The 27,987-nt window shown below is 38.2% G+C and overlaps 4 protein-coding genes across 6 annotated transcripts; all 4 read right to left on the reverse strand.

Annotated features, from left to right (window-relative positions):
• Positions 1 to 396: 396 nt before the first annotated feature.
• On the reverse strand, positions 397 to 7,619 carry LOC147564920 (peptidase uncH-like). 3 transcript variants are annotated; one of them, XM_086651310.1, is made up of 19 exons: positions 7,501 to 7,619; positions 6,556 to 6,847; positions 5,975 to 6,156; positions 5,706 to 5,810; positions 5,527 to 5,598; positions 5,262 to 5,409; positions 4,650 to 4,732; positions 4,278 to 4,333; positions 4,047 to 4,183; positions 3,877 to 3,967; positions 3,470 to 3,535; positions 2,380 to 2,602; positions 2,028 to 2,129; positions 1,749 to 1,834; positions 1,516 to 1,638; positions 1,350 to 1,419; positions 1,160 to 1,251; positions 842 to 946; positions 397 to 747 (listed from the first exon to the last, which is right to left on the reverse strand). In XM_086651310.1, exons 2-19 carry the CDS (start codon positions 6,714 to 6,716, stop codon positions 634 to 636), a joined length of 2,016 nt encoding a protein of 671 aa, XP_086507436.1. In that variant the 5' UTR covers positions 6,717 to 6,847; positions 7,501 to 7,619; the 3' UTR covers positions 397 to 633. The 3 variants fall into 3 exon arrangements, with proteins under 3 accessions (XP_086507436.1, XP_086507435.1, XP_086507434.1); XM_086651309.1 differs by lacking the exon at positions 7,501 to 7,619 and having other exon boundaries at positions 6,556 to 7,182; XM_086651308.1 differs by lacking the exon at positions 7,501 to 7,619 and having other exon boundaries at positions 5,706 to 5,813; positions 6,556 to 6,988.
• Positions 7,620 to 12,734: 5,115 nt separating this feature from the next.
• Positions 12,735 to 14,805, reverse strand: LOC147564921 (uncharacterized). Its single transcript, XM_086651299.1, has 2 exons — positions 13,293 to 14,805; positions 12,735 to 12,990 (listed from the first exon to the last, which is right to left on the reverse strand). Exons 1-2 carry the CDS (start codon positions 14,338 to 14,340, stop codon positions 12,956 to 12,958), a joined length of 1,083 nt encoding a protein of 360 aa, XP_086507425.1. The 5' UTR covers positions 14,341 to 14,805; the 3' UTR covers positions 12,735 to 12,955.
• A 228-nt stretch (positions 14,806 to 15,033) lies between these two features.
• On the reverse strand, positions 15,034 to 19,721 carry LOC147564922 (Phosphoglycerate mutase family protein). Its single transcript, XM_086651300.1, has 7 exons — positions 19,517 to 19,721; positions 19,289 to 19,394; positions 17,057 to 17,107; positions 16,853 to 16,963; positions 16,505 to 16,636; positions 16,192 to 16,267; positions 15,034 to 15,460 (listed from the first exon to the last, which is right to left on the reverse strand). Exons 1-7 carry the CDS (start codon positions 19,717 to 19,719, stop codon positions 15,234 to 15,236), a joined length of 906 nt encoding a protein of 301 aa, XP_086507426.1. The 5' UTR covers positions 19,720 to 19,721; the 3' UTR covers positions 15,034 to 15,233.
• Positions 19,722 to 22,651: 2,930 nt separating this feature from the next.
• On the reverse strand, positions 22,652 to 23,847 carry LOC147564923 (uncharacterized). The gene has a single exon (XM_086666248.1). It carries the CDS (start codon positions 23,800 to 23,802, stop codon positions 22,741 to 22,743), a length of 1,062 nt encoding a protein of 353 aa, XP_086522374.1. The 5' UTR covers positions 23,803 to 23,847; the 3' UTR covers positions 22,652 to 22,740.
• Positions 23,848 to 27,987: the final 4,140 nt, after the last annotated feature.

Raw genomic sequence — 27,987 nt, forward strand, 5'->3', positions numbered from 1 at the left:
TTTGGCACAGACTTACAAAATAGTTTACTACTTATCAATGTTTTTGAAAGGCCCAATCAAATCTTTTTTTTAATCTCAAATTTGGATTAAAATTTAGAATTCGACTTTTGCTGAAAGTTTAGGGTTTTAATAATTATATCTAGTATGCAATATGCAAAAACGTATGAAGTGACTCCATTTAATATTCTTACTCGAAGGTTACGCTTAACCTTCACAGACATGATTCAATTGCTATTATTATCATTTAGGTAGATTTGGGCCTCTTTAACAAAAAAAGAAAAGGTAGATTTGGGCCCAAATTATTGATGAGAGCAAGAAACTTATGGTGGTCTAGCCGTCTAGGGCAGGCTCGTGCCAAGGGAATACCTGCTAGAACCAGCGGACTTGGATAGTGTCTAAATCAAGGACAATATGATTGATATTAAGAGTAGTGTCACATCAAAGGTAAGTAAGTCCCCTTATTATAAAACAAAACCAAATCACCATTATGTCAATTCTACATAAAATTAAAGTTGTTTTTTGTTTCTCAAGTTTATTTTTCTTTTTCACCACTTCAAGAACTCTGACAGGAGGCTTAACCTACATACTCATTTTTCAAGTTAAGCACTAGCTGATCTTTTAGCTACAACATCCTCAGACCACATTATCGATTTGAATCGGAACAATGTCATCAGCCACCTTGAAGTTACCGACCAAACGAGCAAAAAATACCATCTGTTGCTCCAATGTGAACTTTATGTTCTCGGCCTGTGGTCGTAAAAAAAAAAAAACTGGTTCACTGATGTTCTTCGTTTTCCTCGCGGATTTGAACGAAAATAATAAGCTGAAGAAATGATCATACCTTACGGAAACCATGTGGCTCTCCTTCATATTCCACAAGGGCTACAGGTAGTCCTTTTTGTTTCAAAGCCTTGTGTATTTTACGAGCTTGACTCGGAGTCACAATCTGCAGTAGATGAACAAAACTCCTAAAAATCATAACAAAACAAGTACATTTTTTTTTTTACCAGAGAATGGAGTTTTGTACGTGCTGGAGTACTCATCAGATATCTATATACCGGATGGTGATCGAGAAATCCTTTTTTCATGTAGAGAGGAGAAAGATATATAGATGAAATCGTCAAAGTGGTTTATGAAGAACTCGATTAGAACTGCTTACCTTATCATCTAATCCTTGAAATAGAATTACGGGACAGTTAAATTTATCGACGAAGTTGATAGGCGACCTCTCAAATATAGCTTCTTGGCTTCCTACAGCCAAAGGAAACAGCGGAAGTTACAGCACTATCACATAGATTTGATGTAGGTGTCTTATACAAGTGTGTACATATATGTATGAAAATACATACCGACAAGATTGTTGATATAATGAGATTCGAATTTGGGCATCTCTTCCACCAAAGATTTCAAGTCTGCTATCTGTTAATCAAGCAAATGATTTGGCATCACTATGACATAAATATCAAGTTATATGCTAAAAGCAAGTACAAAAGACAGGTAGGATGAATCACTCACACCATACAAGGAAGCACCGGCCTTAAACGTGTCTCTGAAAGCAAGAGAAGCCAATGTTGTATAACCACCTGCAGATTCTCCGGTAATGCAAAGTCGTTCTCCATCTACTTTTCCGCTTGCGACCTTAATAATTGAAACTACTTTATTATTCTTTGTTTTAAAAAGATTTTCGTAAGCAAACGTCCTGAAGAAAATTTTTTGGAAGTGAAGAAAATTCTAGGTAAGAATTGTACCAGAAATCTAGCACAACTGCAACAGTCATTAACATCAACAACACCCCAATTTCCCAAGAGTCGCTCTCGATATTCTCTTCCATAACCTTCCAAATTCAAGACATCATTATAATGCAAAAAATATTGATGGGATTGAAGATTAGTGGACAATAGAGGAAAGCAATATTATTTAAGACAAATAAGGAAGAGTTGAACGAATCCATCAGAAAGGCATTAACAATCTAAATACTGTGTTAACCAAAGATGGAGCTGGGAAATGGAATACGTTTGAGAACATACCACTACTTCCTCCATAGTTAACATCCACGAATGCCCAACCTCGGCTAGTCCAATACTGGATATTGAGATCTAAGATACCACGAGCTTTATCTGTAGGCCCTCCTGTAAATTTTACAAAAACTATATCATACTAAGGTCCAGGTTGTCTGATGTAGACTTAGCTCTTGTTTCATCTATTATTTGTGCCAGGCCTTGGATAGACATTCTTTTTGTGTCTGACCACCAAGGCACGCCCCATTTTTGGGTCATGCAAGACGTCCTGGTAGCCTGCTTGGAAAGCCACAAGATTTAAACGGGCCGTGCCGACACGGCGTAGACCATTGTGAATGAGTAATCACTGATCAGTATGTACCATGGCTTTCCAATAATAGTGGAGGCTTTTCTTCCTCACTAGCTTGATAACCCGGGTTAGATGGTGGATAGAAATATGCATAGGCTTTCTGACCAGCAACCTCCGTTGAAAATTCAATCGTCTCAGGTATGCTGAAATATGAGCTGAAGTTTGTACTTTCTGGTGACGAAGACCAGATAATCTTGAACTCGCTTACTTGTGATTTTCTATCATCCAATGTGACCTGCTTATGTAGAAAAAAATGAACATTGTGAAGCATTTAGACCATACCTAATTAAGGTAGTTGTCTCTTTGCTTTTTAAGATCTGAATCGGAATATAATGCTATCAGATTCCAAACAAGTCCCTCTCTCAAATTCAAACACATTATATAGCTGAAACTAGGGGTGTACTCGAGTCGAGCCGAGCCGAGTAGTAAGATGTTCAAGCTCGGTTCGTGTATTTGACTGTCGAGCTCGAGCTCGAGCTCGAGCTCGTTCGAGTAATTGTCCACTTTTTCAAGCTCGGTTCGTATAAGTTTGAAAAAGCTCGAGCTCGCATTGTTTTAAGCTCGTTTATCAAAATACTTCAAATTAAAACTTTCTAAATCATCAAAATACTTCAATGATCATTTGTCACATACAATAATAATGATTAATGATTCATATTCCGATAATTCTTTAATGGTTGATATTTCATGTACAAGTTTCAATCCTAATACGTAATTATGTACTAAATTATTATAAGAGTATGTTAAACGAGCTGTTCACGAGTAGCTCGTGATACACTAAAGAATGTTCAAGCTCGGCTCGTTTATGTAAACGAGCTTGATTTTGAGCTCGTGTTAAGCTCGGGCTCGTTAATATTCGAGTCGAGCACGAGCAATAGTCGAGCCGAGCTCGAGCAGCTCGTTAAGAGCTCGGTTCGTGTACACCCCTAGCTGAAACCTCGTGCTTTGAGATGGAGACTTGTTTTAAGATCTAACTCAATTAGATAGATAAAAGAATATAAAACTCATGTTTAACTTATAAAACCAACACTACCTAAGTGTCTGACATAAAGTACATAAAATTTCTCGAAGATCGCCTATAGTGAGATGGTCAAGCACACACCTTAGCTATTGATAGAGGATGGGTTGGGGATGCTCCTTCAATGTATATGCAACCAGATCCCGAAACCTGTGCAAGAAAAAAAAAATATAAGTAAATCTTCATCTCTTCGTGAATTAAAAGTTCGAGGCAAATGGGCGAAAATTCCTTAGGTCAAATTTTCTTTTGTCAAAACGGACCCATCAACTTTTTTTACAATTCAATTCCTATCTAAAGTCTGCACATGTTTAGTTTGTGTAGGTTTGATTAGGGAGGCCAAGACATAAAAAATACTGACATCTTTTTAATCAAGACCGTCACGTAATTAGGTCTTTGGACCAATTTCGGATAAAAGGTAATGTTTTCTTCAACTCATTACTACTTCGAAGATTTTTAATTGCAAGGAACTAATAAATATACGATCCACTTACTATAGTATCTATATTTGTGAAAGGAACATCAAGCCGGATTAAAGAGTTCTGGGTATCATCAAGGATTCCAAGATAGGAAGTACCTTTTTCCCTGCAATTCATAACCCATAAACTTAGTTACCTTGTTGTTATTGACCAAAAACAGGATGTATTCAAGATAAATTTTAGACCTGTAGGTGCAGGCAATTTTGGTGCTTTCCCCATTGCCGTTAATAAAATCGTATGAAGAAAAACCAAAAACCCAAAATGGTCTTGAAAACTCAGCATCTATGGTATAAACTGGTACCACCTCATTTTTGTTCTCAACCTGAACAAGGAAAATATAAGTACAAGATAAATAAAAGTCAATCTATGAGTGCATACTTAAGAAGTACTTAAAACTCTCCAATGGTGCGAGTTACCCATTTATAGAGGTTCCAGAAACCATTTTCCCTATCTGTGACAAAAAATAGCTCCCCTGCATAAAACAAAATACAATTTGTTATGTGAAGCAATTATATTGGTTTTTACTTGTTTGTCTGGAGATATGTAAGATTTTGCGAGGTCAATCATGTTGGGTTTTTCAAGAAAACACGAAAGGAGTGAAAAGGTATATCACGTTAGGAAATCCTTCGAAATTTAGTACTTTTGTTGACACTTAGAATTGATGAAAGGCAAGTAATGAACAGTTTTGTGGACTTTTTATATTGGAATTGGAAACAAGAATATAATAGTAGAATCCATGTGTATTCTGGTTCATATTCCTCAAGTATCAGAAGGGAAAATATAAGTACCACTAGGGGACCACTTAGGCTCGGATGGAGATTCGATCAGTTTATGATCACCACCAGCAATGCAGATGCGATTGTATACATCTCTGCACAGAGCACACAGGAAAGGAAAAAGGTTAGCAAAGTAACGATGAATTTCAAGTAAAAAACATTTTTTTAACAATTTGAATTAATTGTAAGTAAAATAACTTATCGATATTCAAATAATAAAAGCATCTAGGGGGAATCTACAAGTTAGAGAAGTAAAAATATAACTTAGAAAGTTAATGTATGCACACGAGAAGAACCCGTAGAGTTCACTTGTTAATGACTGCATACGTCATTGAGTTAATTCAAAGCAAGAACCATCTCAAGAAACCGAATTTCATTTCAAGAAACCATGCACCATAAAGGCAAGAGAAGGAAGGTTGAAAAATACAAGATAGTTGATTACGTAAACTAGATATGTGATCAACTACAAATATTCAAAGTTGAGAAGTCTATCCAACTCAAGTGCAGAATATAGCCTTCTCAACAGAATAAGGGAAATCCCCCCAAAAGATAACATAGATACAAAAGTCTACTAGTGTAGTAAAGAGCCTCAAATACAAGAACAAGAGAGAGAGAGAAACACACCCATCCTTAGATATATAGCCAACCCAAAGTTCTGCCTTATCCCAGTGCATGTTAGGGTGACTCCACTCAACCCATGCCAATTTCTCTCCTTTCGGATCCACACGTGGAAAGGCGTAAAAATCATTTCCACCAACTAATATTTTTGGTTCTAGTGTCACAATATCCAAAAAAAGGCTTTAGAATCAAAAGAAATAAAATAACACAAATAAATTACTACTGCAGCACAATAATATGAGTAACTAAATTGGTTTTTTAGCAACATTACCATTGGTAAGTTCACCATTAAGATCGACAGCTACAATTGTCGCAGACGGATTTGAGCTACTTTCACGATGGTCTATCATATAAGGTAAAAGATGCTACATAATGAGCTAAAAATGGCGCGAACAACTAAGACAAACTTGAAAATTATATTTCATAAGCTTCTTATAAGTTATAACTTACCTTCTCTTACTGTTACATAAGAATTAAAGCGTGAATTAAACACTCCATCTGCATAGCGAATTACAGATCCACCGTAATCTCGAGTAATTGGGACAGGAACTAAATCTGCTAACCACCAAAAAATGCTAGCCCATTATTAGACTAAATCAAATACACAGAGAAGCTCTCTAACGTGATTCTGACATGTACAAACCAATCACCAATATGGAGCAAATAAGTCGAAATATACGGATTCAAATCAACCAAAAATAATGGAATTAAAAAGCAACCTCCAATTAACTGCTTGTAAAGTCTTTGATCCTTGTAATTTGAGAAAATAATAGTATCCCCAGATACTGCAAAAGCCCGACCTCCATACTCCTGAGCTAGTGTTGTCACTGCAAATTCTTGTGGAGTGATATCTATAGGTTCATCTCCAAGTTTCTCTGCTTCCTTAACAAGAACCTCTCGTCTGGGAAAAGATCGTCGTTCAATTTTGTTTAGAACAACAAGGAAGAAATATCAATATATCAATCCATATGCCACTATAAGCAAAGTACACACAATTGCACAGGCAATGTATTGTCTGAAATTTGATGTCCTCAATCAAAACATGATAACCATCTCACTATTTTTCTCTCATTTCTCTCTAAAACAAGTAAAAGACTGTAAAAATGGATATCATGGAAAACACCCAAAAATCTCACTTCCCAATACAAAAAGTGAACATCATGAAGAACTATAGAAAGTTTAGAAATGGGAAATGAAAAACAAAACTAATTAAGTAAATGAACTGTTCTTTTTTCTTCTTTTGTTTTTAGGGTATTAGAAACAAATTGGGAAGAAGAAGAAGAAGAAAAGAGAGATATACCCAGAATCATTAGGGCGAGATTCAACCCAGAGGAGGTGACCATGAGAGTCGACTGCTATACCAGACAAGCGTTTCCCAGCGCCTGAGACAATATCAGCAGTAATGGGTGATTTCCAAGACCCATAAGGAGCATTTGAAGGTGGTGATGATGATGAATCCATTCTCTTTCAAACTTACTTCCCCTTTGATTTTCTCTCTCTCTCTCACTTAGCTGAACACTGACTCTAAACTGAACTCAATTTTTAAAGGAATAGAGAAAGACGGAGAGAGATTTTTCTTGTTATGAAGTCAACTTGATGAGTAAGAAGTTCAACAAAAAAAAAAAAACTTGATGAGTAAGAAGAACGAAAACCCAGTAAAATTGTTTCTTTTGAATTCTTTGGCATTTTATAGTTCCACTGGCTCCATCTCAAACTTATCTTCTTCTTAGACATAAGGAGGAGAAATTTTGTCATATGTGACATGTGCCACTGGCACACATACCCCCCTTGTCGTGGCAGTCGCGTCAACTCAGGCAACCATAACCGTAGGTACCTTTGGTCTGGGTTCGAGTGTTTTGAGTACCATATGTCAAAGTTGGTAGTTTGAACTCAACCGGTAGGTTGAGACAGATAAAATAAGTGGTGCATAAAGTCCGTTATGTATACTAAACTGGTTTCATCTGGGTGGGCTTTCAGGTATAGTCATCTTAAAATGAGAAAAAAAGAATATAAGTAAATCAATAGATAACAAAATCTCTCTGATTTCAGAATATAAACATTCTTCATCATATGTTATACAAATGTATTGTAAATCAGTTTTTTTCCAATAACACACAAAATTACATCTCAAAAACATAACAGACGGTAACATCTTTTAAGAAATATGAGATACCATGAAAATGATCAAAAACTTCGAATAAAACAAAAGAAATAAAGAACGTAAAAAAAAAAGAAATCAAAATACCTTCATAGGTTCTAAGAACATGAACATCTCAGTCTCTGTGTTTTTGTTCTTCTTGTTGATGTTTTTGAAAATATTCTTCGATTTCGTAACAAAGGGACCATCTCTCTCTCTCAAATGCTAGATACCAAAGTTAGAAAATCATATTCTTAACTTGGTTCCATGGGTCGGGTTTAACGCTCAGGTTCTCCACTCGAATAAGAGAATTTTAAAGAGTGTCCAAACCCGCCCGATATAAATTGACGGGTTGGGTGGGCCCGTCAACACTTCAGGCTCTGCCCCGGGCAACTTTCCGATCAGATTTGGGCATTCCAAGGTGATGAGCTCTGGGACTAATTTCCCACCCTTATTCACCACCAATTAGGATCTCAGGGAATGAGAAAATCTTGAGGCTATACTGTCACATTTTGAAAATGGGGGTGAACGCGAGGCATGGTGGGTCTAAGTGAAACCCTTCATTAGTGGGTCAAAAGATTATAAGAGAAGTCGAGGTAGAGATTAATCGAATGTGCACTCGACCACTATGGCCGAGAGTGCACTATGTCTCCCTTATGTAGCCTGTCTATTGATTTAATCCAATGCTTCGTGTGTAATCCTTGCAAAATCTAGATGATCGAAAACAGTTAGCACCAAATTCAACCATCGAATTATATACCATAGTTGATTTCGAACTAAGGATCGGGACTTTTAACAAAAGCAAAAAAATAAATAAAAAAAGGGTTATTTCTCAAATGGCCCCCAACTTTGTGACCAGCTTCCTGCCTGCCCCCTACTTTAGCAAATATTTCCATATGGCCCCCTTTTGTCGTTATCTTTAACTGTCTGTTACTCTCACTCCTCCACCTCATTTCCTCTCTCTGCCAAGTCACCTAAAAAGCCACATCATCATCTTCTCCGGCAGGGGTCGTCGGCCGGCCAAATTTCCGGCTGGCGACCTTCAAACCTATTTTTCTTTTTCACTTCTTCTTCCTCCCTCTCTCCTGTTTTCTCTATCTTCTTCTTCTTCTTCTTCCTCTCTCTCTCTCTTCCCCTTTCTTCTCACTCTCTCTAAAATGGCCGGCGAAGGGGGAACCCTTCGCCGGCCGTCGGTCTGGTTATCCCAGACCTTCGAAGGTCTGGTTTCCCCAGACCTTCGAAGGTCTGGTTTCCCCAGACCTTCAGATCTGGGGCCGGCGAAGGATTCCCCCCTTCGCCGGCCATTTTAGAGAGAGAGAGAGTGAGGAAAAAGAAGTGAAAAAAAAATAATTTAGGTTTGAAGGTCGTCGACCGGAAATTTGGCCGGCCGGCGACCCTTGCCGGAGAAGATGATGATGTGGCTTTGTAGGTGACTTGGCAGAGAGAGGAAATGAGGTGGATGAGTGAGAGTAACGGACAGTTAAAGATAACGGCAAAAGGGGGTCATATGAAAATATTTGCTAAAGTAGGGGGCCAGACAGGAAGCTGGTCACAAAGTTGGGGATCATTTGGGAAATAACCCATAAAAAAAAAGCTACACACTAGGACCACCTAAAATAACTGAGTTAATAATCTTCGTTAATTGATCCTTTGACTATTATGATTAATTTACTTCTCTTATTGATCTCTCTCTCTCTCCTTAACGAGGACACTAACTCTAGACTTAATTCAATTTGGGAGGAAATTGAGAGAGACATTTCTTTCTTTGAAGTCAACTTCAGCAAGAACTAATCCCCAGTAAACTTTTGCTTCTTTTGGATTCTTTGTCATTTTATAGTTCCACTTGGCTCCATGTCAAACTTATCTTCTTCTTCACCACCTCCACCTCTCAACTTGACCCACCACCACCCTTCAACTTGACATCAAGAGAAGTGAGTTTCTCAAGTGTCCCATGTGCCATTGGCACGCGTATCACTAGGCGTGAGAATCAGGCCGGGATTAGGCACTCATGGGTACCTTTAATCTGGCTCGGACGTTTTGAGTATCATATGTCTTAAGTTTAGTGAACTTAGCGGGTACAATCACATGATGTTTCCTTTAAGTATCATAGTGCAAGCTGCAAGGTATGCTACAAAGGACTGATGCTTAAGTTGTTGGTACCCATTGGTACCCATCTAACATGTGAAGAGGTATCAACCTCTGACAATGATGATCTCGGTTGAGGCCGAGAGATAGAGAGATCGAGTGAGAGAGAGAGCTCGACTCGGTTGAGGCCGAGAGATAGAGAGATCGATTGAGGGAGAGAGCTTGACTCGGTTGGAAGCCGAGAGTGAGAGAGATAGAGAAATCGTGGAGGAGAGATAGAGATGGAAGAGATCAAGTACAAAGAGTTGGTTAGTTACAGTTAACAATTGTATTCTCTTTGTATTGATGAATAATGAAGTTTACACAAGTAGTATATATAGGGTTACAATGAATATAGGGTTTCCTATTCTAAATATATTGTTTCTATGACTAAAGATACTAGGAATATATATTATGGAAGTTTCCATTATGTACACAAGATAGCCCACTCGGTTGGCCGAGTGGACTTGGGGCGGTATCCCCTAATACTCCCCCTCAAGTTGGAGCAGTAATCGAAGTAATGCCCAACTTGCCAATAATAGTCTTGAATGAGTCAGCTCCTAAAGGTTTTGTGAATATGTCGGCAAGCTGATTGTCTGAAGATGTGAAGCGTGTGGCAATTATATTATCTTTGATCTTCTCGCGAACAATGTGGCAGTCGATTTCGATGTGCTTGGTGCGTTCATGGAAGACCGGATTGTCTGCAATGTGGAGGGCCGCCCGATTGTCACAGTAAACTGTCATCGGGCTAGAATGGTCGATGCCAAAATCGAGTAAGAGATATTTGAGCCATTGGAGCTCACAAGTGAGAAAGGCGAGAGCGCGATATTCTGCTTCAGCAGAAGATTTAGCAACCGTATGTTGCTTCTTGGATTTCCATGATAATGGACTTGAACCAAGCATGGTAAAGTAGCCGGTGGTAGAGCGGCGAGTAGTTGGGCAACCAGCCCAATCAGAATCACAGTAGCCTGTGATGTGAAGAGAGCTGTCAGCGGATAAAAAAATTCCATTATTAAGAGAACCTTTGAGATAACGGACCACACGATGAGCAGCATCTAAGTGGACTTGACTTGGAGTCTGCATAAATTGACTCAAATTATTTACCGCATAGGAGATATCGGGCCGTGTAACGGTGAGATAGATGAGTCGACCGATTAGTCGACGGTAGACTGAAGGATCCTTTAAAGGAACTCCATCAGTGGGACTTAGACGCAATTTTTGTTCCATAGGAAAGTCCGAGGGACGAGAAGCGGTGAGTCCGGAATCTTTGATAATGTCAAGGGCATATTTGCGTTGACCAAGAAATATGCCTTTGGAAGAACGGGAAACTTCGATACCGAGGAAGCATTGTAATCGTCCCAAATCTTTGAGGGAGAATGTATGGTCAAGGAAGGACTTGAGTTTGGAAATGGCAACTTCGTTATTTCCTGTAATGATGATGTCGTCGACGTAGACGAGAACGAATATTTGCGTGGATTTCGAAGAATATGTGAATAGGGAGTAATCACTTTTGGATTGAGAAAAGCCTTTATCTAAGAGGACTGAGGAAAATTTGGAAAACCATTGTCTAGATGCCTGTTTAAGGCCATAGAGTGATTTTTGTAGACGACAGACTTTGGACTCCCCCTGAGTGGAGAATCCGGGAGGAAGTTTCGTATAGACCTCTTCATTCAAGTCACCCTGAAGGAAGGCATTATTGACATCAAGTTGGTGGAGTGACCACCCTTTGATGGCTGCAATGGAAAGAAAGACCCGAACAGTTGCTAGCTTAGCTACCGGGGCAAATGTATCGGTATAGTCTAAGCCTTCAACTTGAGTGTAGCCTTTGGCGACAAGGCGAGCTTTAAAGCGCTCGATAGAGCCATCATACTTGAATTTTACTTTATATACCCATTTGCAACCAATTGGGCGTTTTCCTGGGGGTAGGGGAACGATGGACCATGTATTGTTAGCTTCCAAAGCGGAGATTTCTTTGGACATAGCTTCTCGCCAATGAGGAGATTTCATGGCTTGAGTGAAAGAAGTAGGTTCAACCGTGGATAAGACGGAAGAGAGAAAAATTTGATGAGACGTTGAGAAAGAATTGATAGAAAAATAGTTCTCGATTGGATACTTGATGTTGACGGATGGAGCGGAACAAACATAGTCCTTTAAATGTCTTGGCGGACGATGTTGACGGGTAGGTCGTTCCACGATGATGGGAGATGGTTCGGCGACCTCCAGATGTGCTTCCGGTGTAGCCGATGAAGTCTCGGTTTGAGCCGAGGGAGGTGAAACGGGTGGTGCTATAGGCACCACCGTAGGATTTGACAAAGGAGGTGATGGAGTCACCTCTGTCGGTTGGCCGATCGGGGAATTGGAATCGGTAATCACCGATGGGACCGAAGGCGGGATAGCCGGAAATGTGAACGAACCATCGTCCGGAATGGAGATGAAGTGACGAAGTGAATCGGTTGACGGTGAGAGGGAGGTTAATGGCCGAGACATCGGAAATCTTGTTTCATGAAATATGACATCCCGAGATGTATAAATTCGACGAGAATGAAGGTCATATATACGGTATCCCTTTTGACCATTAGGGTAACCAAGAAATATACCGGCGGAAGCACGGGGATCCATTTTTGTTTTGACTAACGGGATACGGGCATAACAGAGACACCCAAACACACGTAAGTGTGAAAGATCGGGTGGAGAACCCATTAAGACTTCATGTGGGGAAAGACCACGAAGGATTGGAGTAGGCAGTTTATTGATTAAATAGACTGCAGTTAAGACACACTCTCCCCAAAAAGAGAGAGGAAGATGAGCCTGTAAACGGATCGAACGAGCCACTTCAAGAATGTGGCGATGTTTTCTTTCCACCACCCCATTTTGTTGAGGTGTATGGGTACAACTTCTTTGGTGAATAACTCCTTTGGAAAGGAACCAAGATTGTAAGTGATTATTCATGAATTCAGTACCGTTGTCTGAACGAAATACTTTGATTTTAGTATTAAATTGGGTGGAGACGTAATTGAAAAAATTTGTTATTATTTTGAATGTGTCGGATTTTGAACACATGAGGAAAATCCACGTACAACGAGAGAAATCGTCTACGAGGGTAAGAAAATATCGACAGCCGGTAGTTGAGGGAACCGGAAAAGGTCCCCAAACATCGGCATGAATTAAATCAAAAGAATTAGCGGAAGTTGAATTATGAGATGGAAACGGTAAACGGGTTTGTTTAGAACGGGGACAAACATCGCACGGCACTTTATTATTAATATTAATAGAATTCATACATGGAATGCGAGAAATAAAATATTGAAGACGAGACATAGATGGGTGGCCAAGACGCCAATGCCATAAATTAGATGAAATACTACTAGGACTATTATCCAAACTAGTAATTGAAAAAACTGGACGCTCCGTGCGAAGAAAATAGAGATCGTCGTGAAGACTACCATGCCCAATCGTTTTCCTCGTCCTTTTGTCCTGAAAGATACATAAGTCAGAGTCAAATAAGATGGTGCATTGTAGAGATTTAGATAGTTGAGAAATTGAGATAAGATTGACTTGAAAAGATGGGATATGTAACACATCTTGTAAAAATAAATCATTAGAGAAAAAAATTGATCCTATATGGAGAACACGGACTCGAGAACCATCCGGTAATCTAACAAAAAGGTTAGGAGGAGCGCTTGAATACGTAGAAAAACGAGTAAGTGTCGAACATATGTGTTTCGCGGCACCGGAGTCTATAACCCAAGGAGGAGAAAAAGAGGAAGAAAACGTACCCGTGAGATTAATTCGAGGAGAGTCGAACGGATTAGCCGATTGCTTTTGTTGATCCAAGAGAGCAATGAGCGATTTGAATTGATCGGCGGTGAGAGAGGAGACGTTTGGAGTCGAGTTGCCGGATTGGTCTTGAACGGCGGCGGCTAGAGGACCCGTTCGGTTTCGGGTACGAGGACGATCACCGGATTGAGGTGGATAACCATGGAGTTGATAACATGTTGATATAGTATGTCCATGGATTTTGCAATGATCACAAAACGGGCGAGGACGTTTTGGGCGTTGTTTATCCGATCGATCAAAAGAGGAACGTCCATTGTCATGGGAGCCGACGGCAAGAGTAGCAGCTTCATTGTTGTTAATGGTGTTCAATAAACTTTGCTGAATTTCTTCTTGCTTAACAAGGGAATGAATACGAAGGATGGATGGAAAAGGGTCCATTAATAAGATTTGGCTTCGAATAGCCGAAAACCGGTCGTCAAGACCTTGAAGGAATTCCATAGCTCTATCTTGATTAGTACGATCAAGAAGAGATCTTGCATGTCCGCAAATACATGTTTCAGTAGTCATGAGAGAATTCAATTCATCTTGGAGAGATTTTAGATTAGTGAAATAAGTGGAGACATCGGAACCACTTTGCTTGAGTGAGGAAATAGCCCGTTTGAGTTGAAAAACCTTCGGAGCATTGGTTTGATAAAACCGGTCATGGAGATCTTTCCAAACATCATAAGCATTGTCATCATAAAGAATTGATGAACGAAGAGAAGGGTCAACGGAGTTGACGAGCCAACTTGAAACTAAGTCGTTGCAACGACTCCAAACATGTAATTCAATAGGATCGGTAGGTTTGGGGATAGTTCCATCAACAAAACCTAACTTGTCCTTTGCCCGAAGAGCCTTGATCATTCCTCGAGACCATGAAGAATAGTTATCACCCGTAAGAAGTGGTGTGATAAGGACAGTAGTAGGAGAATCCGAATGGTGAACATCGAATGGACCACCAGGAGTTGGTTGAGAATTAACAACGGTTTCAGAATCGTTGGTAGACATGATTAAAAAAAATAACTAGCTCTTATACCATGTGAAGAGGTATCAACCTCTGACAATGATGATCTCGGTTGAGGCCGAGAGATAGAGAGATCGAGTGAGAGAGAGAGCTCGACTCGGTTGAGGCCGAGAGATAGAGAGATCGATTGAGGGAGAGAGCTTGACTCGGTTGGAAGCCGAGAGTGAGAGAGATAGAGAAATCGTGGAGGAGAGATAGAGATGGAAGAGATCAAGTACAAAGAGTTGGTTAGTTACAGTTAACAATTGTATTCTCTTTGTATTGATGAATAATGAAGTTTACACAAGTAGTATATATAGGGTTACAATGAATATAGGGTTTCCTATTCTAAATATATTGTTTCTATGACTAAAGATACTAGGAATATATATTATGGAAGTTTCCATTATGTACACAAGATAGCCCACTCGGTTGGCCGAGTGGACTTGGGGCGGTATCCCCTAATATAACAACTTCGTGACCGTCGGGCAGCTTGCACTATGGTGTTGGTTGCTTAACATAACACCTTACAATTTTGTTGTTCTCATTATATATAGATTGAGCGACCAATATGATTGCTTTGTTGTAACCATGTAGGTTTAAGCTACAAAAATTTGTCATTTTTTGGACCAAACCAAATAGAAAACCAGCCGATCGAATAACATCTTATTTCAGCCAGAATGCATTACGCCATGATATTCTCCCCAATCCAATTATTAATAAATAGTCAATTTTTGTTAGATATTCCCTTTTTCTCGAAGCATTAAAAGAGAAAATTACATCACAAAAAGACTATCAAAGACTGTTCTTCAAGAATGAATTGGACTTGAAGTTACATTTATCGAAATAGAATCGAATACAAATAATCTGATAGAACTTAGCAGAAAATAAAAATGAACTAACCCGAAGTACTATCACCTCCGAAGCCCGTCTTCATGAATCCGGTCTCACCAAGATGACTTACATCACCCCATACTTTTATGGACCAGCGCGTCCCTTCGTTTGATAATTCGAATATGTTCACAGATGTATTCAGTACCTTTCCCCGTAGTTTTTCGTTTGGGGCAGCTCGTCTGTGGAGTGCTCTCACTACGCCCCCATGTGTAACCACAACCACACGTTCTCCTGCAACGAAAACAAATAACCAACTAAGGTGGTATTTTTTTACTGATTTGTTTGAATCTGAGATTCTGACTCGATTGGGTTAGACTTGTCTGAACCTAAGTAGCCTGAAGCTGACTTGTTTTAGTTAGGGGCACAATAGTCATTTCATGTTATTTCAAACAATATGTTCTTCTTTCATATATGTTTGAAGACTGGCTCAACTAGACAGAAAATCAGGTGGAGTCAATTTCCAAACGAGTCAGATGCGCGAGTTAGATAAACAAAATAACAAATATTTCTGAAATCCATTCGTGTTTAATTTAGACCAGAGTCAAATTGCTGATCTATATTTGTAAAAGAGTAAAACAAATTGTAGTTTTGTTAAGAATGACAAGTTGAATATTACCCATTATACTCTGTGCTAATCTTGTGAATCAGGGTAGCTAGCTAAATTCTAGTAATTGCGGTCCTTGGCAAAGATCTTCACCCCACATGACAACCAGCTCTTGTTCATCTCATGTGGGTCGATTGGAAATGTGCACAAGAAGCGAACATGTGTTTATGACAATCACACAGTAAATGGAAAATTTACGCATGTTTGTGACAAAATATATATCGTGCATGAAGTACCACGCTTATCATCATAGTATGAGGACTTTTATTTTTCGGTGAAAGAATCAAATTAGTTAATCAGATTAGAATACTGATACAAGTAGGGTTCATAAATCAAAGGATCATATTTTATAGTGCACCTTTATGTTTCCTGCCAATTCTTTGCAATGAAGATGTGCATCGCTTATAAAGATTGTCCAAACTTTCACCTCCACCCTGAATAATGTCAAAAAGCAAAACATCAATATAACTGGTTCGTAAGTATGTACCCAGTCTCTTGAAACTCTATAAGCTTCATATTAGTCGTTTGGCTTGTTCATTATGCAACCCCTTTTTCTTATAGGAAGTATCATTTATATAATCGTCAGAGTTTGATACTCCGAACGTAAGCTTAACTATTTAAAGAAAAGGAAACACTTAAAAGTAGAACAGAAGGGTCGTGAACTAGCTTACTGGGATGTCTTGATCTGATTTGCCAGATAAAAACGCTTGATAGGCCTCGGGCTTAAGGTCAGCTGCCTCAGAAAGTACTAGACCCTGAAGATCTCCAAGATTTCTTTCCCTCAGATCTGGATCTTGTACCACCTAAAATGAGTAAATTTTGAGTTTCAAATAAAAATAAATTATAAAAAGTTAAAACATAGGTCTGGATTTCAATTCCTGCTATCTAAACAAACATTTCTCTTTAAACTTGATCTATCTTTTGTTTTACTATGTTTTGAGTCTCTTGACAAACATCACTGCGTCTTTCTCAGAAGTAGACGAGAATAGTAGTACAAGAAAAAAATCGATGAATATAACCTCAAGAACGCCACAGCTGTTTGCAATTGTCGTGGCAGTCTCAAAAGCTCTCTTCAAATCGGATGAATATACAGCAGAAACTTTAGGTTCTTTAGACAGTCGATCTGCCACCTTAAAGGAAAGCACAGTATTGGTTAACCTCATCCAAAGGATAAATAACAAAAGTATATGTACATGAGATACGGACAAGAAGTTAAAACTCACTGCAGCTGCCTGCTGCTTTCCGACTTCGTTCAGTTCAACATCCAAGTGCCCCTGAAGAATGAAAAATATTATTGGAAATCAATGTCATTAAGGAATATAAATGTGGGATAAAAGAAGGTAACTTGAAATACATATTAGCTGTACTTTAAAAAAAAAATACATAGTGACACGCTATCAGTAAGAATATTGGAATGTAATGTGGAGTTCTATAACTAGTCATGAGTCATGGCAGAATATCGTTACTTCATTTACGAAATTTGTGATAGTCCCACATTGCTTAGGGGAGCATCCGGAGCCTGGCCTACAGGTGGAACCTCGAGCTTAGTAAGTCCCCAAGGCCTTGGCCTCATGCAGCTCTTGCTAGGAACAAAATCCCTTTCTAGATTCTTCGAATCTCCGATTGCCAAAAGCAAGGGATTTTTAGGACTATTAGAACCCATTGTCTCCAAATGCTTATGAATCCTTTACCAAGCACACCAAAAACCATTATCAAACAAAATGTAGGTCTTTTATCTAGTACTCATTAGAACATGTACTTATTAGGTGATTTCATGCAATGTTTTAAGATAAGTTTTACACATCAATGTGGTTTTCTCTCACAAAGCGAGGTGGCACCTCAAGGTGTACGCCTCGACGCGTAAAAGGCATAAACTTTTTTTTTGAATGAATATGATATCAATTATGTGAGAACATAATATAGTTCCCTTGCATCTTCTTGTCTTATATTTACATACAAAGTGCCAACTCTAAAGACTTACAAGTTTGATTTGGGTGAAGAGAGTTTTTTATACTTTATTCACGTGATGTAAAGTCGTAAGTGTCAAATAAACAAAATACTAATACTTTTGGGTTGCCCAACAACTAAAAAATAACAGGTGACTTCAGATACACATGTTTTAATCTCAAGTTCAAATATGTATGCCTCGAGGCATCATGCGACCGCCTCGCCTCGAAGCGCGCCTTGATGTTTACGCCTTGAATTAAAACTTTGATTTCATGAAGACTCTAGCATCTGTCTATAGAGGCAAGTTCATCACCTTGTGACCAAGGAATGAAATTTCGGTTTCGGTGGACATTTCGGTCGGTCCAAAAGTGGAAACGTTTCGTAGAAATGTTTCGGTCAGTGTGGAAATCTTACAAATCTACAGAAATGATAGAAATATGATGCAATTATGTATAACAAGATTATTAAACCATAATGATGCATAAAAATGATGTTTAACATTATCTATAAGTTGGAGGGAGTATTAACAATTACACAGTTACTTCCGGGGGTAAATTGAATAATTTTTTGGCTATAACACCCAAAAGATAACATTCTTACTGATAATAATTAACAAACTATGTTAGTTTGAGAAGGTATCGTCAATTACGCAGTTATATTAGAGGTGTTACTAAGATAAAATCAATTTAGGCAGAATTGAAGACGTTAAGGGAACTATTTTCTCATGGGTTAGGAGAATTGATAAGTTTAAGAATGTATCCTATCTAGATGTTGTAGTTCATTGGGAGGCTTGGATGTCGTGAGATATCCGCTTTAAGCCACCCCACTCTCTGTATATAGCTTTTTCTCCTTTAATATATTCATTCTAAGTTTCAAAAAAAAAAAAAATCAATTTAGGCAGTTAAGTCAAGGCGTAAATCATTCAAATAGATTTAAAAACCATGGAAAACATAACATAAAAATCAAGAGAGATCTAAGAGAAATGAAGATGAAAAAGACGAAGAAATGGATATGTTTCTAGTATTAGTTTCTCCCGTTTTTTTTGCTAGATTTCTACTATGTCGGTCGAAATTTCCATCATGTCGGTGGAAATTTCGATATTCCAACAACTTCGGTGGAAATTTCGATCATGTCGGTGGAAACTATGCAGGAAATAGTTGTAAGTGTTATTTCGTGCACCTAATCTCATTTTAGGAAACGTTTCCGAAATTTCGCGAAGTTTCATTCCTTGCTTGTGACAATGGTTTCACATACATCACAATGTCTAGACTTACACCCACTAATCCATCGTAGTCTTTTAGAACTGTTCTCATACTGATTAGACTAACGATCGCTGATTCATTTGCACACATTCTTGAGTCATGATCAACTTGATCAAGTCTATTAACAGTTAATTTAAGGCAAATGAGAAGCTATTATCAAGAACACTCACAAGTTCAAATCAATGAAGCAAACATTGATCATATGATTTCAATAAACACTTGAAAATTGTTAAATTGGGATCCAACCTGAAGTCTTCCATCAGAATTCCACTCCGTTTCACCATGCCTCACAACGATTATCTCCGTACAATCAGAAGAAACAGAATCAAGTCCATCATTTCCAGAACACTTCCTAAATCATAGAGAAAATTACATAATTCGATCAAAAAGGGTATTTTTTTTTAAATGCTTTGAAAAAAGGGGAAATGAGAGATTAAAACCCCCTAATTTTGAATTTGGAGATGAAGTAGTTACCTGGAAAAGGAATTGGATTCGACTGATTCTGACATTTTGACGGCGAGCCTTGTGCGGTGGTGGACGACGGCGGAGTGGTGGAGGTCCGACCGAGAGTACCGGAGATTTGGTCTCTTACCGGAAGAGAAGTAAATGAAGATTTGGGGATATATCAGAGGCGTAGATGGCGAGGATAAACAGAAACTAACATTTAAGTTGGGCATGGTGTGTAGTGCGCATAGAGGAGCACGCTTTTCTTTTATCATAAAAATGTGCAGGGCAGGTGTTTCTTTCTAGCAAGGAAAATGACACTATGCCAGGCACGAGTCCCTGTTGTTCTAGGAACACATGAATCGACAGTACAAATTCTGTAAGGTGGAAAAATCAGATTTTTTTCCGAACATTCATCCCTCTTCTTACGTCGCCAGCAGAGAGTCCTCGTGTTACGTGTAACCCTCTACCGACGACCTTCGTGGAATTTTTTTTTCTCTTCTTCTCACCATCCCCCTCTCATTTTTATTTTTCTCTCTCTGTCTGTCTTCTCTTTCCTTCCATCTCCGCTTCTCTCTCTCTCTCTCTCAGTTTTGGCAGAGGAAGCCCTCGCCTTCATATTCCGAAATGTTGTTGTTAATCTTTTTTTAGTATCCCGAAACGACACTCATTGTACAAATATGGGTGTTCGGGTCATTGTTCAATACACATTTTAAACCTGACTTTAGTTTAAAATATTCTATAGGTTTATAAGACTTTATGTGGCTCGAAAACAACATGATAGGACTCCTTTATCGGTTATAAGAAACAACATTACCTATTCATTATCTTGAGGTTTATAATATTTCCTATTGTCAGTCTCAATTCTCAAACAAACACCACCTAAACTATATAACATTTCAGTTTAAAATGTGGGGCGGAAAGAATTGAAGTAAAATATTTATAACCTTCTACTATTTTTATCATGGTTAAGAGGTCAAGATATTCATCAACCCATCTTTAGGTTTTCTTTTCTTCTCCTCTTGCCAAGATACCAAGCCTAAAGAGGAGATACAGAGATGGTGAAATATGCTGAATTATTGGATACAGGGGTGAGAATTGCGTGCCGGTTCCAATCTCATTGCCCTCAAACAGCTCGAATGTATTATAAACCTCCCCAGACCGAACATGTTGATGATAATAAACCCATGAACAGATCGAGGTTAGCCCCTAATTCCCCTCGTGGAAAGGCACGTAAATCATTTCTGGGTCCAAATTCGCCTCGTGGGAAACCTCGTAGATCATCATTTAGCCCAAATTCGCCTCGTGGAAAAGCCTTCAAAAATGAGTTTGCAGAACCATTAACACCGCGTTCCAAGACGATCCTTTATTCTGTTGTATAAAGAGACAATGAAATCATTTGTTTATCTTCGTATTCTTTGTATATCTAGTGGATTATGTCATGTTCTGGTATCATCTTCTTTGTGTACATCGTAAGGTTCCTTCACTCAAATATATATATTAATAAAATGACATTGGTACAAAAACAATAATAATTGTATTTTTCTTTTTCTTCTTCTATTTAAGAATGTATAATTGCCTCTTGGTTATCTTTTTGGTTATTATTATCTAAAAATAATAAAAGAATTACATCAATTATATAAAAAGGAATCCATATTTATGACATCTTGAGTACATATTACTAGTCGATAGATTGGTTATAGGCATCGCCGGCGTGAGCTAAACAGGTCATGATTGACCATGTTTTGTGCTCAAGTGAGTCATGATAGACCACATTGGAGATTCAAGAGGGTCATGTCTTGTAGATGTTTATTAGAGCCTATTGGAACTAACTCTCTACAAAAATTATTTCACCACAATGATTGTTCGAGATATATCTAGTTTATACAAATTCTAAGAGAAATGTTAAATCACATGAAATTTGGGTCGATCACAGGCTGAACAACAATGTGGCCGACCCCAATTGGTTAGGCCAGTTCTCTCCATAGCTGACCAATTGGGGCCTGTGGTCGGCCGCGTCACCGTTCGGCCCTTAATCGGCCCTAAACGTAGGCCGTTAAGCATTTTTGAAATTCTAATCCTAGATTATAGAATTCTTGGAAACTCTCCCTCCATGGCTCCATGCAGGACAGGTTTGAAAGTCACAACTCGTCCCCACAGTATACTAGCTTGAGCCTCCAAGCCTGTGATACCTACCATGTTTCACTACTAATTAAGCTATCACATTATGGATGAGTTGTCTTTCTTTCTCTTCTCAAATCTCAACCTTCATTACCCACTAATGCTAAGCTATCAATCAAATAGAAAAGTACACAAAAAAGGACAAGTAAAAAGAGAAAAGAAACATCCAATTCACCTGCCAGGTGCTGCTCACTACTAAAACAGCAAAAATTAATCAAAGGATTAACTTAAGTAACAAAACACTTTAGAAAAGGGAAATGATAATTAGGTGCATCATCTCTCTCCCTCTTTAAGTTTTCCTATACATTGGACATAGTTTACCTTTCTCCTCCCCCTCCTCTCTCTCTCTCTCTCTCTCTCTCATTGGACCATCACTAGCATATCTGTTTCATAATTATCATCTTCCTTTCTCCTCCCCACATGAACACAAAAGGAAGCTGAGCCAAGGTAATAAAGTTATCTTCCAAAATGCTTTTTCTTCTAAAAGGGGCAATATTCTTTTTTATGCAAGCGTGGTGCTTGGGTAATAAAGCATAAGAGTTTCTCGCTATTTCATAATACCACCCCCTTCGGGGGAACAAAGAGATTATCTGGGGTAAATTTTTTTGTGTGGAAACCCCAAATCTAGAAGACCTTCGTCTGACAGATGAAGTGTTCAGGCGAAGGGACTCTCTCCTTCGTCGGAACTGAGAGAGAGAGACAAAGAAAAAGGCGAAGAGATGGAAGGAGGAGAGAGAATATTTGCTCTATCGACCACCTCATCAATACAGTCATAAAATGAATTTACTAGACGAGTAATCAAGCATTATTTCAAAATGGGTCACCTTACAACGTTCAGAATTGAAGTAGTACTATAATCGTTCTAAATAATTCAAATCAGTTAAGTCGTATTAATTCAAAAAAAAAAAGTTGTATTAATTTAACAAAAAAACACAACCAGTTCGTATTTCACTCATAATTTAGTTTTCCTTTTCTCCTTCTCATTTTATGAAAAAAGAGTAAATAAAGAACAAACCTAAACCCAAGAAATATTAAAAAGAAAAACCACTAGAAATGATCTGAAACGTCCATTGTCATAGATTCAAGCCCTTACTAAGTCCTTTAGCCGTTGGATTGAATCCCAAACAACCCAATAATCCTTGCTTATAAGGCAAAAACGTTTTTTTCTTCAATTCCTCAGAAACCGCCCGATTTATTGTATAATGAACCTCGTGAGGAGAAACCGGATTTCTTCTTTTTGAACCGGTACCGGAATTAGTATCAGTAGACCGGAAACTTTCCGTTTTAACGTCCTCATCATCATGTCTTTCGGATAAAACAGTATATATCCGTAACGGATCATTTTCAGTAATTCCACCTTCTGATTTACTACGAAATAAAAGAAAATCTTTCAATTTCCATTTCCTAAACGGCCAACTGATTCTTGATGAATTTGAATTTGAATTCGACTTCGACTTGGAATTTGAAATTGAAGATTTGGGGTTTGAATTACTCTGTTTTTCTTGATCTGGGTAATGAAATTCTTCAAAATTGATCAATGATCTTGTCCATCTATGATTTGATTTCTTCTTCTCTCTTCTTCCTCGTTCTTGCTGATGCTCTGTTTCTTCATTATGAATTGAAAAATCTTCATGGGTTATCTTTTTCTTCCCATGTGAAATCGATGAACTAGGTGGTAAAATCAAACTATTCAAATTTGATGAATCATCATTAAATTCTTCAGAATTGAGTTCTAATCGATGGGGAAGTTTTAAAGGTTTGATTTTTCCACCATGAAAGAGTTCATCAGCAGCAGCAGAAAAAGATGATTTATCTAATTGAGCACTGAAATCAAAAGCAAAATCATCATCTAATTCATGGGTATCGTTGGAATGAGATTTCACTGATTTTTGTTTCCAATCAAAAGGGATGATTGAAGAAGAACTTGAACTTCTGTGATTGGTATTTTCATGGGTGTAATCATTGAAATCAGAGTAGATAGAAGAGAATCGAGTTGGGCTAGTAGGAGCACTGAAATATAATTCTTGACTGGAAAGTTTGGGACTTGAAGGAGCACTTATATATGGAGTTGAGCAGGATGAACTATCATTGGTGTGGAAATCTAATGGAGGTGGTATTGTTGTTACCATTGCCATCTCTGTTTTCAGCTGGTTTAGAGAGAGAGAGAGAGAGAGAGAGAGATGGGAATCGGGAAAGGATTCCCTGGTTTATATTAGAGAGAGAAAGTTTAAAGAAGTAAAAGTGTATAGATGATGCTGACTTGTATAGGTAAAAGTGCAGTTATATATGTACTTTGGGAGGAGGACATAAATCAAATCTTGATTTTTATTGGGCGCGGCTTTGGGGAATAAAGAAAATTTTCCGGGGAATAAATTTTTTTCTTAAAACTAGTCAAATAAGATTGACTTTTTATGTTTCTTTTTATTGCTAAGGTACTTCTAATTTTTTCTTTTAATGTTTGAAGGCCGCCGGCCGGAAAATTGGTCGGCCGACGACCTTCGCCGGAGAAGATGATGATGAGGTGGCGAGAAGGTTAGGTGGCAGAGAGAGGTGATGAGATGGAGGAGAACTTTCAAAAAATTGTATTTTGTATTCCCTATAAAAATTTATTCCCCGGAGAACTTTAAAAAAAATCTGGATTCCCTTGAGAATTTATTCCCCAGAGAATTTTTTTTATTCCCCAAAGCTGCGGCCTTTTTATTTCTCATATTCTAATTTATATCTCCATCTTTTATTTTATTTTTGTTCATTTCTCTTTTGACTCATTTTCTCTCCTAGTTCATTTCTATCTCCTCTTCATATTCAACAACTAGTCGTTGACCGATGGTGAGCGATCGACTGACACCTTGAGCGAACAACTTTCTCTCTCTTTTCTCCAACTTCTTTGTTCTTTTATTTTCCTCGTCTACCAACCCTTTGAGGTTCCTGACCTACGCAAGGTGGGGGGTCACCCTTTGCTGCCACTGAAGTTGAAAAAGAAGGAATCGAGGAAGAAGATGAAGGGAGAGAAAAATAGAGGAAAACATCTGACTAGAGAGGGATAAAAAAAGAGGAAAGTCACCGGAGGGTGTTGATTGGTTGGCCACCTCGACTGGTGATTGGTTGTTTAAAAATGAACTAGGAGAGGGATACGAGTTAAAAGATAAAAGAACTAAAAAAATTAAAGAGAGCTGCCACAAAAAAAATAGAGAAGAAGGAAATCAGAAAATTAAAAAAATCAATCACAAAAACCTACAAAAAGTGCCATATGAACAGATATGATAAGTTTGACCATAACTAAGTGCCAAAACGAATTGTCGTATATAATCGGGATTCAAAATAAACTGTCAGATAATTTGAAATAAAAATAACCAGTTGATCATAAATTAAAGATCGAAATCGAATTATTATTATTTTTATGGGAAATGATAAAGTTACAAAAGATTTTGACAAAAAAAATTCCCAGCTGATGTGGCGGGTGTGGTTTCAAACTTTGACCAAATCTAGGCCGTTGAGAGATGAAAATCACAACCGCCACATCAGCTGGGAACCTTTTTTTGTCAAAATCTTTTGTGATTCTAGCATCTCTCTATTTTTATATATCTTCCTATACAAGAGTATATCTCTGTATAATTTTTTTTTTGAGTAAAACTATACATCCCAAACATAATGTTACAAAGGTCAGACCATAAGAAAGTTACAAGGCACAAATACATAAAATGGATTAAACTTTAACAAAGTTAACATTAAAGGGTCAAACTTCGAAGAAGATAACTTGTGGGGTGGAGAATGGAAGCCACTAGATAGTGATCGTTCTGATTATTAATTCAAGGGCAGTAGCTCAACTCCAGCTGTCGCGTTTGGATCCTCGCACGTACACCGTTGATCTCCCTTTGATGCACCAAGGCACGTCTTGATCAACGACGGAGATTAAGTGGATTAAAACCTAGCGTTCCCTTCTAATAAAATCATTCAACCCCAATTCATCGACGAGATCCAGACCACTCTCAAACCCTAACAGTTCGGCGTGAATAGCAGAGATGGGATCAAAGATCTTAGTTTTCGTTCCAACGATCATACCTTCTGAGTTTCTAACAAATGCAGTACATAAAGCTTCGTCAAAATTTATCTTGATATTTCCCAAGCCCTAACAATTCGGCGTGAATATCTCTGAATAGTTGCCATCCAGATGACTCACTAAGTAGTTTTGGTTCACCTTATGATTAATGTGGGTTGGGAGCGCGTGGTTCTTATTTAGTGATAGTTTGAAGAAGGGGTTACGGATTACCCCTTCCCGCTGATACCTAATTTGTTAGACCCTTATTTTGGTTAAAAATTAGGAACACCGTTCTTTGCAATATAAAAAGACAAAAATAGTCTTAGTTCAACTATTTTATATTCTATTTCCGTTCTATCTCTTATTTGTTTGTGCAAACGAAACAATGACGTCGAATAAGGTTATTTTCATCATTTTATGCGCAAAAGAAGGTATTTTTAATTTCTATTATAGGTATCTTTAGTTAGCCATTAGTGGGGAACGTGAGAGAGAGACATAATGTCTCACTACAGACATGGTTGGGCGACCTATGATAGGCCGACGAATCATTTTGGTTGAGAGGTGAAAATGAAGGTAGGGGAAGTAAATGGGTTAATTTGACATGAACCACCATTTATTTAGTGATTTTTCTCAAAATCAAAAGTGTTTTGGTGTTAACCCCCAATTGGTATTTTTTCGTCATTTTCTCGTTAAATGGTTGGCGTGTGAAACACATGCGTGGTCCGTGACCAAAATACCCCCGTCTGATCCAACGGTGAAAAATCATTCTCGTGATCAACGGTGGTGAAATAACCTAGATTTCTTTAATGTATCTCTCTCTTTTCCCATCTTTCACTTTCTCTCTCTAACCAGACGGACCTGCCAAAGGTCTCTCTCCCTCTTCATCAAAAAACCCTAGAAATCTTCTCCAAATCCCTCTCCTCTTTCTTCATTTCATCAAATTTCAACTCTAGAAAGAGAAATGCAAACTTCAGTTTCTCTCTCTATCTCTTTACCTTCCTCCATTACAAGACCTGATCATCATTCACTCCAATCCTTCTCCTCCTCCTCCATTAACACTTCCACCACAATAATAAATCTTCGTTTCTGTGGTCTGAGAACAAGAAAATCTAATGGATTATCTTCTTTGAAATGATATCCCCTAACGACCAACCTGCTGGAAGACAATAAACCTAACAATCAACCTGTTGCTGCTGCTCTCTCTCGGGTTTTCTATTTTACCTCCCTTTGTCCTAGGTGAGGCTGGTCTTTCTTGGTGGAAATGATTTAAGTTTCGCTAGTTTGGGATATTGATGATTGTTTGTGTATTGGAATTTTGATTCTGAATTGAGAAAGGAAGGGTTAATTCAAACTCTTGATGATTTCCCCTAAGTAGATGAATTATTGTAATAATCATGCAAATTTTCTGAAGCGACTTGACAAAAACCCCAATAATAGCTACTAAATGGCTCAAAGCCTACTTTAACTCTCGATCTCCTCTGTTACTAACTTATGCCCAACAACTGTTCGACGAATGTCCCATTAAAGATACTCATGGACCTCCATCATCTCAGCCTACACTAGTTTAGGAAACTCTTATGAAGCTCTTCGTCTCTAATCTCGAATGCTCCTTCAACCCACACAGCTTAATCATTATGTTTATGGCAGCCGAATATCGGGTGTCTGATGAGTTCACCGTTTCTACTACTTTGCTCGCTTGTGCTAGGATTAATGATTAATGATTTAAAGTTGGGAATTCAGGTTCATGCTTATCGTTGACAATGGGGTTAGAGGGAGAATGCGATTTTGCAGTATGTAACATGTACTTCAGTTGTGGGGAAATTTTGTCCGCGGAGAGTGTTTTCTCTGGAATATAAGAATGTGCTAGCAAAAAGTGTAAATTTCAAATGGTTAAAGGGTACATCTTTTAATGGAAGACATCATGATGCCTTAAAACTTGTTGCTTCTGGTAGTAACTTGTTGCCTCATAACTTTTGAGATAACACCCCACTATAAATATATTAATTAGAGAATAAAGTGTACCTCAGTTGATGGACTAGACTTAGCTCATCCTCCCATCGTTTTGGCAACAATGAACTCACTTCCTTGTTTCAACCCTCCTTAAACCTCATCATCAACTGATTGAAGCTCTTGCTTTTTATAGAGCTTTGGGGTTCAACTGTTGGAACTTCAAAGGTGTTTTGGGGATGATACTTCAATAGCTATTTTAAAGGGTCATTTCTCAACCATTGATCACGAGAGGGGTTGTTCACCGTTGGATTAGATGGAGGATTAGATGGGGGTA

This window comes from Eschscholzia californica, unplaced genomic scaffold, assembly GCF_041429995.1.
Source record: "Eschscholzia californica isolate CP2 unplaced genomic scaffold, dmEscCali1.0.p SCAF_1, whole genome shotgun sequence".
Taxonomy (NCBI): domain Eukaryota; kingdom Viridiplantae; phylum Streptophyta; class Magnoliopsida; order Ranunculales; family Papaveraceae; genus Eschscholzia; species Eschscholzia californica.